We start from the raw sequence: 20616 nt of genomic DNA, 5'->3' as shown, positions 1-20616 counted from the left end.
GTTAGCTCTTACCTGCTCTTCAACCGTAATTTAATTCCTCCTGGCCAGGCTACTTTACTGTGCTGTGGGTCAGTTGTGACAGATGCTACATTAAGAGGGTGCGAAGCTTCAAGCGGAATGAGGCTCTCATCTCCACACGTGTCCCTATTAAACAGAATAGCATTTGATTAGAGAAATACTGATGCATAAATGCATATCAAGGAAGCCAATAATACGAAGCAATGAGAAAGTGGCATCCATAATTAACAAGCATGTAATTAATTCAAAAGGGAAAGGGAAATGGGACTTGATATACTGCCTTTCTGTGGTATTTTGCAACTACATTCAAAGCGGTTTACATATATTCAGGTACTTATTTTGTACCTGGGGCAATGGAGGGTTAAGTGACTTGCCTAGAGTCACAAGGAGCTGCAGTGGAGCCTAGTTCCCCAGGATCAAAGTCCGCTGCACAAACCACTAGGCTACTCCTCCTTCCAGTAGCCTGGAAGGAGGAATGTCCAAGTCATGGTTCAAGCTGAAACAGGAAATTTAAGGTCCCTTTTAATAATGCTTACTGCGCACTAACGGAATTAGCATGCGCTAATTGCAAAGAAGCTCATTTTATACCTATGGACTTCAGTAAAAAGGCCTCGTAATGCACTGAAATCCTCCTCCTTATATACTGGGGTGAACAGACAGCTGGAAGAATGTGGTAATTATGTAAGGTATAAAACACCTGAGTTTATGTTTATGATTTATTTAGCTTAACACACAGTACTGCGGTTTATAATACTAAAAACGACAGAAGCATTGCACATAATCTATACATTAAAAAAGAGAAGCAGGAACTCCATTGCAAATTAAGGGGTCCTTTTACAAAGGCGAGCTAGCAGTTTTAGCGTGTGCTAAAAATAGGCATGCGCTAAACGCTAGAGACGCCCATATATTCATTCCTATGTGCATCTCTAGCATTTAGCGCGTGCTAATCATTAGCGTGCACTAAAAACGCTAATGTGCCTTTGTAAAAAAAAAATCCCTAAGAGTTAAAAGGATAGTAAAAAGCAAAGAGACATATTTGTGCCATTGGATGTTTCATTCAGTGACATCATTCAAAAGACTTATTGGTTCTACCACTAGAATACCGACCAAGACAACTCCAGTATGTGCTAGAGATATCGTGCAGTAAACTGATACTCAAAAAAACAACTCTAGCAAATCAATTATTCACAAGTGTGATTAAATATTCCTCTGGAGAAAAGCCCTCAGAAACCGTTGGCAGATTTGCCAATGGTTTTAAGCGCTGTTACGTTGTTGGAACTTAAACGTAAAAAGCGCTCGATTTCTATCATGGGGCAAAAAACTCCAAAGAGAATGTTTATATGCTATATCTCGTATAGATTTTATAAATTTACTTCTTTGTGAGAATTTAAGAAATCCTCTCAGCAGCAAAACTACTAAATAGTGACAGGTTTCTGAGGGCTTTTCTCCAGATGAATATTTAATTACACTCGTGAATAATTGATTTGCTAGAGTTGTTTTTTTGAGTATCAGTCTACCAGTAGGATACCTATTGTAAAAAAAATTAAAAAATGGCAACAAAATTTTTAATTTTTTCTTGTCAATGTGTGAGACGACAATCTGAAATAACCAGGGACTTCCTCTAAATTCGCAAATTCAATAGCATACCACAACTTAAAATTTTTAATCACGATGAATTGCACAATTAAAGGTTTTTTTATTTATTCACTACTGCAGTTCCTTGTGACTCTGGGCATCTCTAGCACTTAGCGCATGCTAATCATTAGCGTGCACTAAAAACACTAGCACGCCTTTGTAAAAGACCCCCTAAATCACTTAACCCTCCACTGTCCCAGGCACAAAATTAGGGCCTCTTTTATCAAGCCACACGGCAATGCCTACAGAGCCCATTCAAAGTGAATGTGCTTTGTATATTACCACAACAAAAGCCGCTAGCACAGCTTGATAAAAGAGGCCTTAAGTATCTGTATGTAATATGTAAACTGCTTTGATTGTAACCACAGAAAGGCGGTATACCAAATTCCATCCTCCTTCCTTTTCTTCCCACCCCCAGATCCAACATCTCTCCTTTTCTCACCCTTCCCCTCCTCTCCTCTTTCCCCAGGTTCATTATCTCTCTTTCTTTCCTGGGGTCCATTCTCTCTCTCTCTCTTTCTTCCTCCCTCCCTTCCTTCCACCCCCATAAGAAGCACTAACCAGTGCAACTTCTCAAGTACTGGCAAAATATATCTGTGAGCAAGCAAGCAGCAGTATTTTTAGAAATTTGTAAAGGCTGGATCTTACCTAGAGGTAACCCAAGATAAAATGTGTTGCAATAATCAAACAAGGGAGTGATCACACACTGTAGTACAGACCTAAAGTTAACAGGCGACAACAACAACTGTTTCAGCCGCCTAATCAGATGTAATTTGAAAATAACTTTCTGAACAGATGCACGTATCTGAGTGGAACATGACAAATTAGAATCCAGCCATACTCCAAGATAGTTTATGCGCCACACAATAGGAAAAGAATCCTGTATAAAGGTTTCTGGAAGCAAAGAAGGAAAAGTCTTATCACACAAAAATAAAATCTGCAATTTAGAAACATTCAACTGAAAACGATTAGCATACATCCAAGCCCTCACGGACTAAGTAGCTAAAAGTTGAAAGCTTTTCTCAACAGTATCAGACACAGGAAACAAAAATTGAATATCGTCTGCATAGAGCCTAAATTGAACATCTAGACATCGAAGGACCTGACAAATAGGTCTCACATAAATATTGAGCAATATAGCAACGCTGAGCCTTGGGGTAAAACCGATGCTAAATCAATCCATTCTGAACACCCAGAATCCTGATGAATCCGAAACTGTCTCTGAGAGAGGAAAGATTCAAACCAAAGTAGCACTTTACCACTAATGTCCAAGGGGCCCTTTTACTAAGCGTAAGCGTCTACGTGCGCCCAATGCGTGCCAAAATGGTGTTACCGCCTGGCTACCGTGTGGCTCTTGTGGTAATTTCAATTTTGGCGAGCGTCCAATATGTGCGTCTGAAAAATAATTTTTATTTTTGGACGCATGTATTGGACGTGCGCAGGTCATTACCGCACGGTTACCGCGTGACACTTTACTGCTAGGTCAATGGTAAGATATGAGAGCCAAATTTTCATTTTGCCGCACGTCCATTTTCGGCAAAAATAAGAAAAAGGCCTTTTTTTTTACAGGCGCACTGAAAAATGAACTTGCATGCGCCCAAAACCCGCACCTACACTGCTGCAGGCCATTTTTCAGCGCACCTTAGTAAAAGGACCCCAAGTTTTTTTAAGCGATTCAAAAGGATCCCATAGCACACAGTATCAAATGCAGCAGAAATATCGAGTCACCATGAGATACTCAATTGTTCTCTTAAAACAAGTCTGAATAGAATCTAACACGGAAATCATAAGCATCTCAGTTGAATATTCTGGCCTACAGCCAAACTGAGAAACATCTAATACACTATGGACTAGATTCTATACATCTCGCCTAAAAAAAATCAACTCCAAAACAAAATATGCCTAGGCTTTTACGAAATATGCCATGGTTTATAGAATACACTGAGCGCCCATCCACGCAACTAAATTTAGTCACGGGCAGTTAAGCCAAGTAAAACTTGGTATAAATGCCGATGCTTAAATTAGGCGCAGACCTGGTGTATTCTATAACAATGTGCATAGGGCCCTGTTTACTAAGCCATGCTATAAGCACGCTAGTGTTTTTAGCACGTGCTAAAAATGCTAGCGCACCTTAGTAACAGGGCCCATAGATTTTAAAAATGCCTATGACCTGCCCATTCCAAGCACCTTTTCAATTATGCAACCTAGAATTTACGTGCATCATGTTATAGAATATGCTTAGACTGTTCTGCGTGTAAATTCTAATGCCAATTAGTGTCAATAATTGCTTAAGTGGCAATTCTCGGCACTCATTGGCTTGTTAAGTAATTAAGCTGCGCACGAAAATCCAGAATATGACTGGATTTGCACTCACAACTGAGGTCATGCTATATAGAATCCAGGTATCCACTAAGCATACATAACTATTTGATGGTGAAGGGAGTGCTTAGCTAATCTATGTCATTATACTCAGCTGCACATAACATACATCCTTATTCACATCGTGGTCTAGTTAAACAACATTAGTAGGATCGTCAAACTAGCGTGTCTATAGTGGCTAAACTCAGCCAAGCTTGTATCAAGGGCAGCACCGCAATCCTCATTGAACCTAATTTGTTATCTTAATTTTTCACACTCATTATCGATTCCCACTTCAGGCACAGGCAGCTCCTTGTGACTCTGGGCAAGTCACTTAACCCTCCATTGCCCCAGGTATCTATATACAATATGTAAGCCGCATTGAGCCTGCCATGACTGGGAAAGCGCGGGGTACAAATGTAACAAAAAAAATACTTAGTTTTTCAGCTTCAGTAGACATGTGTAATGGAGATTCGGTATCACCAACATAGATCCATGTTTCGCTATACACTGTTTCAAGGTAGTCTATGTCGGTGATACCGAGTCTCCATTACACATGTCTGCTGAAGTTGAAAAGCTAAGTATTAAATTGAAAAATCGATAATGAGTATGAAAAATTAAGATAACAAATATAAGTGAATAATAGAAAAACAATAAGGCTAAAAAACAAAAATTAGTATCAATGAAGATTGCGGTGCTGCCCTTGATACATGCTTGGCTCAGTTTAGCCACTATAGAGGCAGACACGCTGGTCTGACGATCCTACTAAAGTAACGTTGTTTAACTAGACCACGATGTTGTGAATAAGGATGTATGTTATGTGAAGCTGAGTATAATGAGCTAGATATGGAATCCAGGGGCATGTGAATCCAAAAACTCCCAAATCTGGAATAACACAACTTTCTCAAGATGATATTGGTTGATAATTACCAGGGTCATTAGGCTCTACACTCTACATTTTTCAAAAGTGAACGCACAGCAGCTCTTTTTAAACAGGGAGGAACTGAAGCCTCAGTAAGAAACTTATTAACCAAAAGGACAATCACATCAAGTGTTTCTGATTTCAAAATACTTGATCAATGAGGGCAAACACATGTCCAGCGGACAAAGAGAAACATTTGAGCTATTCATAATAGTTGAAATCTGTTTAGGAGACACTAAGGAGAATCCGTCCCAAACAGCAAGACCTACAGGACTTTCCCTTGCAGGTCACGGGATATTCACAAAAGAATCAAAGATGTTAAGAGACCTTGCTGATAAAGGCCTTGGCAAAATCTAGTGACTTAAGCGTCAAACATGATTGATCGACTGGCCTAGTGGTTAATTTCCGAACAATAGCAAAAAGCTCAACTGGAGAAGATGGAGCAGAAGAAATAACTTTATCATAATAATCTTTTTTTGCAGACAAAGTTGCTTATACTTAGCTAGGCGTAAGTGATATTCATGCAACCTAGAATTAGAGCTATCTTTCCTCAACAATCATTCCTTCTTTCTCAATTCTTGCCTAGCTTATATAAAGTATGCTGGCAAAAAATAATCTTTGAAGAGGCAATTTTTAAAGCCCTTTTAATGTGTAAAGCAGATTTTATGTGTGGCAAGAAGCCATTATACAATTGTGTGTGCATGTATACATATGCGAGGATCTGTGGCAACTGGAGCACTCAGTTTTATATGGACTGTGCATACCATCCCCAGGGGCAGGAGTCCTCATATCCAGTTCTAGAGGCCCCAGCCTGGTTTTCAGGATTTCCACAATGAATATGTATGAGATCTCACTGCATTCACTGTTTCCACTGCATGCAAAGAGATGTCATACATATTTATTGTGGAAATCTTGAAAACCAGGCTGGGTTGCAGCCCTTGAGGACTCGATTTGAGGACCCCCCTGCCCAGGGACATAGTTTCCGTTTCAGTGCAGCTGAGGCAGAGTCCTGATGCACCCATGCCCTTCAAGAAATACCCCAGTAAACGCAGAGAATACCAAACACATTTACATGGTTTTTGAAGCAGATGAAAATTTGTGTTACTGGGGTCATTGTGGGAGCCTATTTTAAAGGCAGACAATGAGGGGCATAATCGAACAGGGCGCTCAGGTTTTCCAGAGGACATCCTCGGGAAGGGGCGGGGAAACCCATATTATTGAAACAAGATGGGGGTCCATCTTTCATTTCGATAATACGGTTGGGGGCGGCCAAACCATAACATTTAGGTCGACCTTAGAGATGGTTGTCCCCGGTTTTCAGCGATAATGGAAACCGAGGACGCCCATCTTAGAAACTACCAAATCCAAGTCATTTGGTCGTGGGAGGAGCCAGCATTTGTAGTGCACTGGTACCCCTCACATGCCAGGACACCAACCGGGCACTGCAGTGGACTTCACAAATTGCTCCCAGGTGCATAGCTCCCTTACCTTGGGTGTTGAGCCCCCCAAAACCCACTCCCCACAACTGTACAACACTACCATAGCCCTAATGGGTGAAGGGGGGCTCCTACATGTAGGTTTGTGGTGGGTTTTGAAGGGCTCACATTTACCACAAGTGTAACAGGTAGGGGGGGATGAGCTTGTGTCCGCCTGCCTGAAGTGCACTGCACTGCACTGCACTAAAAAATGCTCCAGGGACCGGCATACTGCTGGCAGGGAGCTGGGTATGACATTTGAGGCTGGCAAAAAATATTTTTTAAGTTTTTTTTTTAGGGTGGGAAGGGGTAAGTGACCACTGGGGGAGTAAGGGGAGGTCATCCCCAATTCCCTCCAGTGGCCATCTGCTCAGTTCAGGCACCTTTTTGAGGCTTGGTCGCAAGAAAAAAGGGACATAGTAAAGTCGTCCAAGTGCTCGTCAGGGACACCCTTCTTTTTCCCATTATCAGCCGAGGATGCCCATATGTTAACCTCGCCCCAGTCCCGCCTTCGCTACGCTTCTGACACGCCTCCGGGAACTTTGGCCGTCCCCGCGATGGAAAGCAGTTGAGGACGCCCAAAATCGGCTTTCGATTATGCTGATTTGGCCGACCCTGGGAGGACGCCCGTCTTCCGAATTGTGTTGAAAGATGGGTGCCCTTCTCTTTCGAAAATAAGCCTGAATGTTGCTTCGGTACAAGAGTCCTAACAGAGATGGTTTTTTTGAAAAAAATTTCTAGCTGCTCTGTTATAAAATTACCCTCCATGGGGGTAATTCTGTAAGGAGCTCTCTAGATTTAGGCCGTAAAAACATGCGTCAATGCTCCTGTTCTAGTCATTTACATATATATATATATATATATATATATATATATATATATATATATATATAAACACATACACATGTAAATGACCATTTTCTGGCCAAACACTATTCTGTAAAATCGTGCTTATTTGTATTGCAGTAGAATGTACTTTACAGGTGGGTGTTCACACTGCTGGACTTTGTGAGCATTTATACCCAAAGTTAGGCAGTGGTATAAGCCGCACTAAGCTAGTAATCTGTAAAGGCTGCACGGACTGCTCTTCATAGAATACTCACTTACCCCCAAATTCTACATATGGCACCCCAAGTTGTGGGTGTTAATTTGGAGGGTCAGGCAGGAAGAAGGACCTGCGGCAGTCAGAAGACTTAACTCGGCAGGCACACGCATGAGCCAGGAGATCAATGTGGCAGCAGCAGGCCTACCTGAGCCTTCTGCCTCCCTGCCACGAAAATCTTGCTGACACAGCACTGACGCCGGGTCCCCCTTGGAGGATGGGCCCGGGGAATCTTGCCCCCCCCCCCTCTCTTAGCAGTTCTGAATTTATTTATTAGAGCTAGGGGGTGTGTTTGGGGACGGAGAATAGGCCCAGCTATGCTAATCAGTTAGCACTGGGCATTGCCGCACACTAACTCATTAGCACAAGACTACAAAAAGGTGTGGGTAAGTGCTCACATGCTATTCGCTATGCACTAATGGGGAAAATAAGCACGTGGCCATTATTGCAGAAATGTCAGAATCGGCCATTTACCTGCAGCAATAAAAGTGGCCTTAGCGCACAGGAAAGACTCACATTGGGCCAGATTCTATATATGGCGCCTAAAAAAATCTGCGTGGAACTAAGTGTATTCTATAAGATATAGGCACGGTGTATATAATACGCTTAGTCGATACCGTAGTGCCTAAATCTACGTGCGTCCATTTACGCCAATAAAAAACCTGGTGTAAATCCGTGCATGTAGATTTAGGCGCACTGACCCGTATTCTATAATTACACATGGAAATTTTGGAACGCCCACAAAACACCCATACATACACCCCTTTTAAGCTACGAGCATTTATTTTGAACTGTGCCCTTTGCAAGTTCTTTATAGAATGCGCTTAGCGATTTCCGTGCATAAATTGTAATTATTGTCAATTAGTGCTCATTATTGCTTGCTAAGTGCTGTTAAAAACGCTGATTACCTTGTTATGCCAATTAAGTTACAAGCGTATCTCTGCACATAACCTAGGTGCCCCATATATAGAATCCGGAAGATTGGGGCTGGCGCAAGCCACTTTTTAGCACTGCTTAGTAAAAGGACCCCTTCATTATTCATTTGTATTAGGTTCTGAATTTCTTTTTAAAGTTTATTCTTTGATTATAACATCAGGATGAAATTTAAAAAAAACCCTGAAATAATTAAAAATAAAAATAAGTCATCCATCTACAGAATTACCCTCTACCTGTATTTGATTTGTTTGACTACCTTTTGCCAATTGCAACAAAGCAGCAAATAAAACAAAGAACAAAGCATAAAAGTACAACACATAACATAAAAAAAAGAAACAAATGTAACTGTGAAACACATCAACCTAACTGAGGGGTAGATGCATCAAGCAAACGTAAAAAAATCAGAAACGTAAAATCCTTTACCGAATCTCAAATAACGAAGCATGCTCCAAAAACACAGCCCCAAAAAGTCTGGTGCGGTATTGGAAAGAACGATGCACTAATCACCGTCGGTAATCGGTTCGTAAAGCATGCGCAAAGCAGCCAAGCGTTATGCTGGCTGCTCTGCGCATGCCAGAAACGTAAGAAAAAAAAGAAAACACAAACACGTGGCTCCCCACTTTCCCCTGCATGTCTCCACAAACATTAAAGGATCGGGAGGGGGCAAAGGCGCTCATCAGCAGTGTCCTGTATGGACGTCCTTGCCTTGCCACCCCCCCCCCCCCCCGAGGTCCCCGCTGCTCCCCGCTGCTCCGTTTGTGAAATAAAAGCTTTTAAAAATGAAACCTTTGCAGTTGCTGGGCTCCCCCTCCCTTCCTGTGTCTCTCTTCTTTAGTCGGCAATGCTCCGCCTCCTGCACTCCTCCACCTCCGTGCCCCGCCCCCCGATTTCGTCCCTGCCGCTCCCCCCCCCCCCCCCACCGGACCCCCCTCCACCATAATGGCCGGTGCAGTGCCTCTCACCTATGTTTGAAGGCGCTGCACAGGCTGGATCAGCTATTCTTTAGCTCTTCTGTCTCCTCCAATGTTTCCTTTTTCTTCCTGTGTCCGCCCTCCTCTGACGTCAGTTATCTACGTAGATAGCTGACGTCAGAGGAGGGCGGACACAGGAAGAAAAAGGAGACATCGGAGGAGACATAAGAGCTAAAGAATAGCTGATCCAGCCTGTGCAGTGCCTTCAAACATAGGTGAGAGGCGCTGCACCGGCCATTATGGTGGAGGGGGGGGGGGGGTCCGGTGGGGGGGGGGGGGGGGAGCGGGGGGGACGAAATCGGGTGGGGGGCGGGGCACGGAGGTGGAGGAGGGCAGGAGGCGGAGCATTGCCGACTAAAGAAGAGAGACACAGGAAGGGAGGGGGAGCCCAGCAACTGCAAAGGATTCATTTTTAAAAGCTTTTATTTCACAAACGGAGCAGCGGGGAGCAGCGGGGACTTCGGGGGTGGGGGGGGGGGGGCAAGCAAGGCAAGGCCAGGCCGTCCATACAGGACGCTGCTGATGAGCGCCTTTGCCCCCTCCCGATCCTTTTTTAATTTAGTTTCCTTTTTTATTTTAGGCACAGGGAAGCAGGGAGCCACTTTTCTTTTAAAACATGCCAGCAATTTGGTTTTTCATCCTGCAGGGGGCAGTGGGGAGATGACAGCTCAGGCTTTAACGACAGGTCTGAGCTGACGTTAAATTTCCGGTGGTAAGTGAATCGTTGCTATCGTCGGTATGGTTAGTGCATTCCAAATTGTCTACATTTCAATGGTAGTTTCTCATTTGCATTCCAGTTTCGTTAGCTGCTACTGCCGTCGAAAAATAGGCTTTAGTGCATGGAAAGGATAGGAAATTCTTCCTTAAGGGCTCATTTAACGATGAAAAACGTTTAGTGCATCTAGCAATAATTCTGCTACAAAGATTTTAGCCTCCTTTCTAGGTAAGCTAGTTTTGCGCCTCATTAACAGGAATTAAGCCGGTATCATCAAAACTAGTAATTAGGTGTCAAACACCACTGCCAATTTAATTAGTGTGGTTGAAAATGCTACTGACATGACATGACAGAGCGGAGCCACTTGCTCAGTGTCCTAGACAAATGTAATTTGGCTTCAAGTTAAGTAGCAGCATAAAAGCATCATTAAACTGAACACCATCCCTCTGCCTGATCAGGGACCTGTTACTAATTTTACCAAACCTCATGGAACAAATATACAAAGAATTTTTCAGTTTCTAATATAGGCCCAAGGCAGTAACAGGGCTCCAGTATAAGAAGTCCAAAAAAGCACCTGTTTGTTTTAAATAAAGGGGAAATGGGACTTGATATACTGCCTTTCTGTGGTATTTTGCAACTACATTCAAAGTGGTTTACATATATACAAGTACTTATTTTGTACCTAGGACAATGGAGGGTTAAGTGACTTGCCCAGAGTCACAAGGGGCTGCAGTGGGAATTGAACCCAGCTCCCCAGGATCAATGTCTGCTGCACTAACCACTAGGCTACTCCTCCACATGTCTATGTGCCTTTAAATAGGCTCCTAGAAGCAGTAGCAGTGATGACATGCTTACATCTCTATGCTTCTATTCATGTATTTCATAAACTATACAAGTGTACCACAACTGTATCCCTGTTCTGTCCAAACTATACTCTGGGAACACCCAAACATGGTCCCTCTGATGTTCTGTGCTATTTAACCAGCCAGGAATGGCTCTTGGCCAGATAAATAGTGCTTAGCCTTCTAAAAGCTAGTATTCAGCTTGAGATAGACGGTTATATTAGTACTAAGTGCACAGTGGCTAAACAGCTATATTGCGCAATATAGCCAGTGATCAGTGAATACTCAAGAAGTGACCGGCTAAGTCTAGTGGCAAATTGGACCGCATAAATACCAGTCCTATCTTTTTTTTTTTGTATAAACTTAACTGGACAGCACTGAATATTCACTCAGAGGCCCTTTATTGAGGCGTGTAGGCGCCTACGTGCATCCAACGCTATTTTTGAGCGCAATTTAGTAAAAGGACCCCTTAGTCAGTTTTTGAGCCTGCCAAATAAAACTCAGATATTCAATGCTGATCACTGGAAATGATCTGGTATTGAATATCCGGGGTCAGAGCCGATCGTGGCACTTATGCGGGCTACCTCCTGTGGTCTGAATATCGGACCTGGTATGTGTAAGTACATGCCATCTTAGTGCATGTACTCACATGCACATTTACCATGGGCAATTACATAAAAGGATTTTTCTGCATGTAAAACAGCCTTAACATATGGAAAAACATTCATGACCCCCCCCCCCCCCCATAGGCTGCCAACATGTAAATTTATTAATTTTATTTATTAGGATTTATTTACCACCTTTTTGAAGAAATTCACCCAAGGAACTGTACAGCAAAAATTAGTTGACCATAAGCAATAGACAATTACGATAGTAAAATATATTCAAATAACACTGCAAATTATGGTACGGTATGCTACTTCCAATGTCAACACAATAGATAACAAAACAACTTAACAAACAGGAGTGGAGGAGTAGCCTGGTAGTGAGTGCAGCAGACTTTGATCCTGGGGAACTGGGTTCGATTCCCACTGCAGCTCCTTGTGAGCTTGGGCAAGTCACTTAACCCTCCATTGCCCCAAATAACAAAACTTAGATTGTGAGCCCTCTAGGGACAGAATAAGTACCTGCATATAATGTGAACAGCACTGCCTTCATCTAGTAGTGCTATAGAACCAGATAAGAAAGAGTAACAGGAGTTTGATAGAAAAAAAGGTGAGCAATTAAAAGCAAGTTGCACAAAAGTCAAAAAGGTGCCTGAAGATGATCTCAGCTAGGGGAAGAGTGGATAAGCAAGTCCCTGCTCCAGTGGGTGTAGCTGGTGTCATCCCTGTGTGTTTGCGACTAGCTAGTTAGTAAGGGCTAAATTCTATATATGGCACCTAAAAAAATTGGTGCTGAAAAAAGTGCTATTCTATAATCTGTGCTTAAAGTTAGGTGAGGTTTATAGAATAGAGCTTGGAGTTGCGCCTAACTTCAGGCAGAGCTATTTGCACCAACTGAAGCCTGGTGCAAATGTACATGCCTAAATTTGGTGCATATCCCCCCCCCCCCCCCCCCCATTCCACATATGACTCTCCTATTTCCATGTCCCTTTTTTTTACTTGCACATACAATTTACACATGAATCCCGCACTTAAAATGATGTGTAAGTTCCAATTAAATCTAATTAGTGGTGATAATGTTTTTAAAGGCAATTATTGGCACTAATTGGCTCACTATTCGACTAAATTGCATACAAAGTTTGGGTGACTTTTATAGAATTAGGGGGTAAATGATCAGAATATTGGCATGTGTGTGCACATACATATATGTAAATGCTTATATTCCGGCTACACACTGTTCTAAAACACGATGCCTGAATGGCTTGAAGGTGGGTGTACACATGGGCGGAGTCTGGGCAGCATGATGGCAGGGTGCAAAATTCTGTGCACTGTTCCCTGTTCTAGGCTTAAGCATTTACTGGTATATATAAATTGTCTGCGGTGTGGTCTGAGGATGCATGATTGACCTTGTGGACCTGCCAGGCGGGAACAGTTCCGGGTTGTCTCGGGCATGTTTAGACCTCCATTGCCCACGCTGCAGGGGTCTCGGGTACAGGGCAGCCTATGCGTCCAGCTTCTCCTGTTTGGGTACGGAGCTTTAGAGTGCACTGCCAAAGGGAGTGAGGGCAACATACGATCATCTGAACATCGGGAAATCACTGGAAACTTGCATGTTCGGGGGGGGGGGGGGGGGGGAGGATGCGCTTCTGGCCCAGCATGGATGTCAACGCCCTGCGGCGCAGCGTGTCCAGTGATCGTGTCGGACACTGTTTGACCTTTCTCTCTCTGGTCCCCCTTATGCCTGAAGGAAATGGACCCTTTGTACGACCGCAATGCCTAACAGTACTATGTAAGCCACATTGAGCCTGCAAATAGGTGGGAAAATGTGGGATACAAATGTAACAAATAAATAAATAAGTGATCACACCTAAAATATATGCACACATTTGCTCTGCTACACTAGCATTACAGAATAAGCTCCTTCTTACCCCTCAGGAACACAGATTTATGCCTGACATGGCGTAAGTGGATGTGTGAGGATGCCGACCTACACTAGTATTCTATAAAAATGCTTATGCATGCAAGTTCTCTTCCAGAACAGGCTCACAGACAATACGATAAGAGCAGATTCAGGAAATGGCCCCTAGTGCTATCCTATAATGGTCGCTCCAGGTTAAAGGACTTTTATAGACTAGCGCATACCACCAATAACCATTCCCAAATTTGGGCAGCAGAACTTATGCCTGCTGAAACCAGGTGTAATTTAGACATGCATGCCCTGTATTCTATAACAATGGGAACAAATTACTGGAATACCACTGGGCCACCCATGTTCCTCCCATGGTCACACCCTCTTTTCGGTTGCATGCTATGGGAGTTGGCATGCAGTTTTACAGAATAATTGTTAAGGAACTGTAAAGGAATTAAATACAAAACCTACTATGCATCCAGTTTCTCCTTCTTGGGTAGTCAACTTTGGAATGCTCTACCTAGATCCATCCGAACAATTAATGACTATCTACCCTTTAGGAAAATGTTGAAGACACATCTTTTCAAACAAGTTTACCTTAAGGACCCAACTTAATCCTATCAGCCCACCTACACTAGTCCTGCTCTGACACTGACACCGATTATACCTTTGACCTTCTCCCAATCTCATCATACTCATCCTCCAATCTTTTCTTCTCCATCTTTCTATACCATACCCCTCCCAATCTCCTTTCCTTTTGCCTATCCTATCCTTACCTTCCCATATCCAATTCATTTATTCTTAAAACCTTATTACTATTATGTTTATTACAGTTTGCAATATTCTTCTTACAGAACTTGTATTTTTTTTTTTTTATTATGTAAACCGCATTGAACCTGCTATGTGTGGGAAGGCGCGGGGTACAAATGTAATAAATAAATAAATAAATGCCCAATTGCTGCTGTTGACTCATTACCCAATTAAGTTGTGTGCGCATCTCAGAATAATGTGCAAATTTGAGTGCCCTTTACAGAATCCCCTCAATACTATACAACTGAGAAGGAAAAAAACACCATCCAATATCAGCAAAACTGTTAGATTTGTTTGAGCAAAAATTGCACTCTTTTTATTAATCGGAGAATAAGAAGCGTAAACTGCTTACCTCTAGTCAGTTTCATAGGTAGATTATAAAATATGCTAATTTATGCACATTCCTTGCACTCAGATGATGTGGTAAGAAATATTTGCTCCTTCAGTAAAATATCTGCACTGGATCGTTTGAGCAAGGGAACTGCTCTTTTGTGTTCCACCTTGGTGGTCAAAACATTAGCAGTCAGTGTAATTAAATTCAAATTCCATCAGACCCATGCTAACACTCATGGGTACTGCATTTGAGAGTTGGTCTCTTAAAAACATAGCCGCATTGCCTTGACTCTACCAGCAGATGAGAGCATATGCTAACAAACTGAACATCTGTATTATGAAGATGGACAAAAGAACAAGTACTGACAAAATGTCGACTGAAATAAAAGATTTAATACAACCTAACCTCTGAGAGAGAAATATGAATGGCAGTGAGTCTTTTTGCACCTGATATTCCAAATGTTGCCCTCACCGAAGAACCCATAAGGGCCTTCCCCTAAGCAGATTATGGAAGATGTGAATAATCAGCACATAGTAACATAGTAGATGACGGCAGAAAAAGACCTGCATGGTCCATCCAGTTTGCCCAACAAGATAAACTCATGTGTATACCTTACCTTGATTTGTACCTGTCTTTTTCAGGGCACAGACCGTATAAGTCTGTCCACCAGTATTTCCCGCCTCCCAACCACCAGTCCCGCCTCCCACCACCGGCTCTGGCACAGACCGTATAAGTCTGCCCAGCACTATTTTCCCCGCCTCCCAACCACCAGTCCCGCCTCCCACCACCGGCTCTGGCACAGACCGTATAAGTCTGCCCAGCACTATTTTCCCCGCCTCCCAACCACCAGTCCCGCCTCCCACCACCGGCTCTGGCACAGACCGTATAAGTCTGCCCTCCACTATCCTCGCCTCCCAACCACCAACCCCTCTTCCCCCCACCTGCTCCGCCACCCAATTTCGGCTAAGCACCTCGTCCTTCACATGAATTCATTGAAGAATTTAACAAACAGGGGGTCGAATCGCCCGGGTGTATCTGTGAATAGAAGTAGATGCTCACAAAATATACATTATGCAATATGGGGATATTTCTACACAGTGTCCAGAAAAAAATGGGACCCCTTACATAGTTTCAAAATACTTTGCACTTGTTTACACATTTAGGGCCCCTTGTACAAAGACGCGTAGGCGCCTACCCGCACCAAATTGGAGTTACTGCTCGTTACCGCGTGGCCCTTGCGGTAATTTCAATTTTGCCGTGCGTCCGTTACGTGCATCTGAAATATATTTTTTATTTTCTGGCGCGCTTAAGACTCGCGCCAAGTGGCATTTGATATGTGTAGGTCATTGCCGCCCAGATTCTTTACCGCTAGGTCTATGGCTGGCGGTAAGGTCTCAGAACCAAAATGGATGCGCGGCAATTTTGATTTTGCTGCACATCCATTTATGTAAAAAAAAGGCCTTTTTTATAGGCGTGCTAAAAAATGGATCAGCGCGCACCTAAAACCCATGCCTACACTACCGCAAGACATTTTTCAGCACACCTTTGTAAAAGGACCCCTTAGTATGACCGTTCACCCTGAAAAAAACTTTCAAGGGTTTAAAAATTCGCATTTACCCGGATGTCTCAAGGGACACATAGAAAATACGTCAGCAATTCCTTCAAATGAAACCAGAATTGCTTCAGCTGGGAGCCACGTTTTTCCTTAAATATCCATGTAAATGTTTGATCAGTCAAATATGTTTATTATGAACCCTCCCAACTCGCAGCTTTTATAACATCCAAGCGAAATGCTGGAGGTTGATTTATCCAGTATTTGCTCTTGTTAAGTAGTACAGGATTTGGACACATCCAATATTAGAATTTCCTTGATCTCCATGGTTTAGGAATCTTGGACTCGAATTGTGGACTTGAGTTAGGTTAATAGAATAATTTTCTTATTTTATTTTTTATTATTTCTTGAATGAATATTTCCAATGTAACTGAACTTTTCTGTACAAGTGGATTATTGCTTGTTTAAGAATAGAAATAAATAAATAAATAAATAAATAAATAAATAAATAAAATTATTGCCAGAGGTGAAGCAGAGGGGACTGATTTCAATTGTCCCTCAGCTCACAATCCAGCAAGCACTGAGAGTACGGCTGCTGCTGTGAAGGGAAAGTGGCTGACTATGCCAATCGATCCCGCACTTACCAACGGCTCTGGGTGAATCTCTTCATAAAGGCAGTTACTAAATAAATAACAAATAAAATCTGCTTATTAACCAGACAGCTACATGCAGATCGCTGTTGCAGTGTGTTGCACAAAATGTGACCCTGTTTTCTGGTGAAGAAAATCATAAGCCTAGAGACCCTGCACCTCTAGTGGCATCACTCAAGGGCAGTGGTTCCCAAACTTGGTCCTGGAGGCATCCCAGCCAGTCAGGTTTTCAGGATATCCACAATGAATATTCATGGGAGAGATCTGCATACCTAGGAGGCAGTGCATGCAGATCTCTCTCTCATGAATATTCATCGTGGATATCCTGAAAACCTGACTGGCTGGGGTGACCGCAGGACCAGGTTTGGGAACCACTGCTCTAGGATACTGCAAGACATATTTTTGTGAGAAGCCCATGCTCCCTGAAAGGGCTTGTACGGAGCTCCTTCTCTTCCTCCTCCTTCTTTGGTCCTCCTCCTGGAAGAAGGAACCTGCTCCAATGTAGCTACAGTCAAAGGCAGTGATGGTATGGAGGTGTGCCACCTCTATTTAACTTTAACTGGTCACTGTGCCAGCTGAATATTTACCTCATAATTATAAAACAAAACAAAACAAAACATATACATAGTGAAGTTACACATTTACCAGCTGCAGATGAACAATAACTTCTTTAAATAATTGACCAACAATGTCCATATATAAGGCCTACCATCGTGCATTTTCTTAACACACTAACATAGCTCTTCAAACTGTACCGATATTCACTACTATCTTGGGAGTGTATGACAAGGCCGGCTAGAACATGTGCTTCCGGAGTGCAGTACAATTTTCCTCCTCTTCATGCAGCACCCTTATCCTTCAACAAGGCCCGGGTGGTGCTACGTCCTTTGCCACTCAGCCCTGCTCTCTATTTTTAGTGCACTGCAATCTGTATAACATTCCAGTCTGGGCAGCTCAGATACTTCTGATGATCTGGATTCCAGTCATGTAGGAGGAGGTAAGCCTTCTTTGTAGCCACTTAAATCCCACCATGTGTCAGGCAGGAATTTTAAGCTCTGTAACACGCTACAGTTTGGCTCTGCCACAGTTCCGCAGCACTTTCGCTGAGAATTTCACTGGCCCTCCCTCGTGTCGCAGACGGAACATCCTTCCTCACTGCCTCCTGTGATTTAGTGCTGCAGACTTTGCTGTCTTCTGCCTTCCTATTTTCACATGCCCTCTGCATCTCTCTAACACGCTTGCCTTGTGTACCTGTGTTAGGTGCCCAAACACATGCTACCAAGTTGAAAAAGAAAACACTAAACTTAGAGGGATTGATATTCAGCGGGACTTTTCAGGGTAGGAACACTTCCTACCTAGATAAGTCACACTGACAGGGTCCATACCAGGATTCTCAGCCACTGAATATCCAGTCTGTATGTGGGAAGTGCCAGGGCGGTCAAAGGTCAGAGCTAAGGTGAAGCCAGAAGTTTTCCGGTTAGCGGCAATATTCGGTCTGCTAACCGGGTAACTATCCAGATAAAGTTAGGAGACGGACAGCAAAAAGGCTGTGCCGACTTTATCCAGGTAATATATTGTCTGCATCCGGATAAGTGCCAGCAGTCACTTTACACCCTGATATTCAGAATCCGTAGCCAGGTATAAAAAACCCGCGGAGGCTGACTTCCATAGACTGAGTATTGACCTGATAAAACCGAACCCAGTAAAAACAGTAGTAGAACATGCTGTTACCTATCTGCATCTGCAGGTATATTTTAACTGCACCTTCTTTAGGAAGAAGGAAACACAAAGAAATCAGCAGAGAAGAAAAATGATTTGCCTGCATTTCACACGTTTGTTTTATAGGGATGTACTTTCCTTAGTGCACCTTAAACAGTGCAAGTTAATTTGATTTACCTCAAATTCTATAAAAGTCACTAAAAACTGCTAGCACAAATTTGGCTGGGTGCCCAATTAAAGCGTGCAATTTAATGGACTGAGTTAATTAGTGCCGGTAACTGGCTTAACAAGCAATTATTGGCACTAATTAGATTTAATTAAAATATATGCGCGTAAATTTAGGCATGAAATCTATACCTACATTTTACGTGCAAGTTCAAAATCGGGGGAAGGGGGGCAGAAATAGGAGGGTCATGGGTAGAACAGGGGTGTTCCTAAAATTTACACAGGTATTATAGAATAAGGGGGAAACGCGCCTAATTTAGGTGCAAAGATTTGCACCATGTTTCAGTGGGTGCAAATGGGCATGCCTAAAGTTAGGCGCAATTCCTAGGTATAAGCGCTATTTTATAAACCATGCCTATCTTTAAGCATGGTTTATAGACTAGTGCTTCTTTTGTTGCTAATTTTTTGGGAGTCATATATAGAATTCACCCCGAATGTGTGAAATGAGCTGAAAAATCCTCTTGAAAATCATGGGGAAAAGTCAAATCAATTAATAATGAACCAAATATTTTTGCCCTATGCTGCAAAGCACTCTGGGGCCCTTTTAAAAGGATGTGGGAGGGCCTACGCGTATACAGCGCATTCCAAATCAGCACTACCGCCTGGTTAGCACATGAGCCGGGCGATAATTCCATATTTGGCGTGCGCCAAATCCTGCGGTAGAAAATACTTTTCTATTTTCTACCGCGGGCCACTTACCCAGCGGTAAACAGCAGTTGGAGCACACTGCATGCTTACTGCGCAGGTAGCGTGTGACACCTTACCCCTAAGTCAATGGGTGGCGGTAAGGCATCAGGCCGCAAATGGAGGCGCTCTGGTTTCAATATTAGCACACGTCCATTTTCCGGCCCCTTAAAAAAAGGCCCTTTTTCCTAGTCATGGTAAAAAAAAATGGCTCAGCTCGTGCCCAAAAGACATGCTCGCACTACCACAGACCACTGTTCGCCGTGGATAAGTAAAAGGATCCCTCAGTGCCTGAACGCTTTTCTAGAAGGGGTTTCAGAAGTGACAATGGGATGTTAAATCTGGCAGGCTGTGTGTATCATTAGTAACTAGCAAAGCTGTAAAACCTGGAGATCGTGGCATGAGTTCCTTATCCACCAAGGAAGCAGGCATCACCTCCCGGTGCTCAGCTTAGGTTGTAAGCTTTGTGGTACAGGCAGCGGCATGATCATACTTAACCTTTCATTCAAGAACACAGTGAAAATGTAGCCCAAGGCTGAACATTGCACTTAAAAGCAGGAACGGAAGGAGGAAATGGTGAGAGCATATTTCAGTTTTAGAAAAAGGATAAACTACACTGAACTACGTAAGACTCCCTCGAGCACATACCTGAACCCTTTCAGATTTCCAAGGTATCAAAGAGTGCTGTTGTTCAGATGCCAGAACCTGAAGGCTGCACTCGGTATATCACAAAACCATTGTTAAAAGCTCAAGTCCTTCGTTGCAATTAGAACAGTTTCTGAAGGAACATGAGAAATAAAAACCTGATCATACGGGAGTACAGAGATAGATTAAACGTACTGGTTATTAGGCTTATTATAGCCTAATTGTTAGCTTGATGTGGAGGAGTAGCCTAGTGGTTAGTGCAGTGGACTTTGATCCTGGGGAACTGAGTTCAATTCCCACTGCAGCTCCTTGTGACTCTGGGCAAGTCACTTAACCCTCCATTGCCCCTGGTACAAAAGAAGTACCTGAATATATGTAAACCACTTTGAATGTAGTTGCAAAAACCTCAGAAAGGCAGGATATCAAGTCCCATTTCCCTTCCCCTTTATAGAATCACGCTAACCATGTGGTTTTAAGGCACCATTTATAGAATTTGGCTGTATGTGCTT

At 43.0% G+C, this 20616-nt stretch overlaps 1 protein-coding gene across 1 annotated transcript in view; it reads right to left on the bottom strand.

Moving 5' to 3' along the window:
• Nucleotides 1-20616, bottom strand: part of SHROOM3 (shroom family member 3) — a 181261-nt gene that overhangs the window by 117211 nt on the left and 43434 nt on the right. Inside the window, exon 2 of the mRNA XM_030192131.1 lies at nucleotides 13-144. Within this exon, the coding sequence (XP_030047991.1) occupies nucleotides 13-144 (132 nt within the window). The remainder of the gene's footprint in view (nucleotides 1-12; nucleotides 145-20616) is intronic.

Source organism: Microcaecilia unicolor, chromosome 2 (genome assembly GCF_901765095.1).
Source record: "Microcaecilia unicolor chromosome 2, aMicUni1.1, whole genome shotgun sequence".
Classification (NCBI taxonomy): domain Eukaryota; kingdom Metazoa; phylum Chordata; class Amphibia; order Gymnophiona; family Siphonopidae; genus Microcaecilia; species Microcaecilia unicolor.
This window is presented reverse-complemented; position numbering and strand designations above follow the sequence as displayed.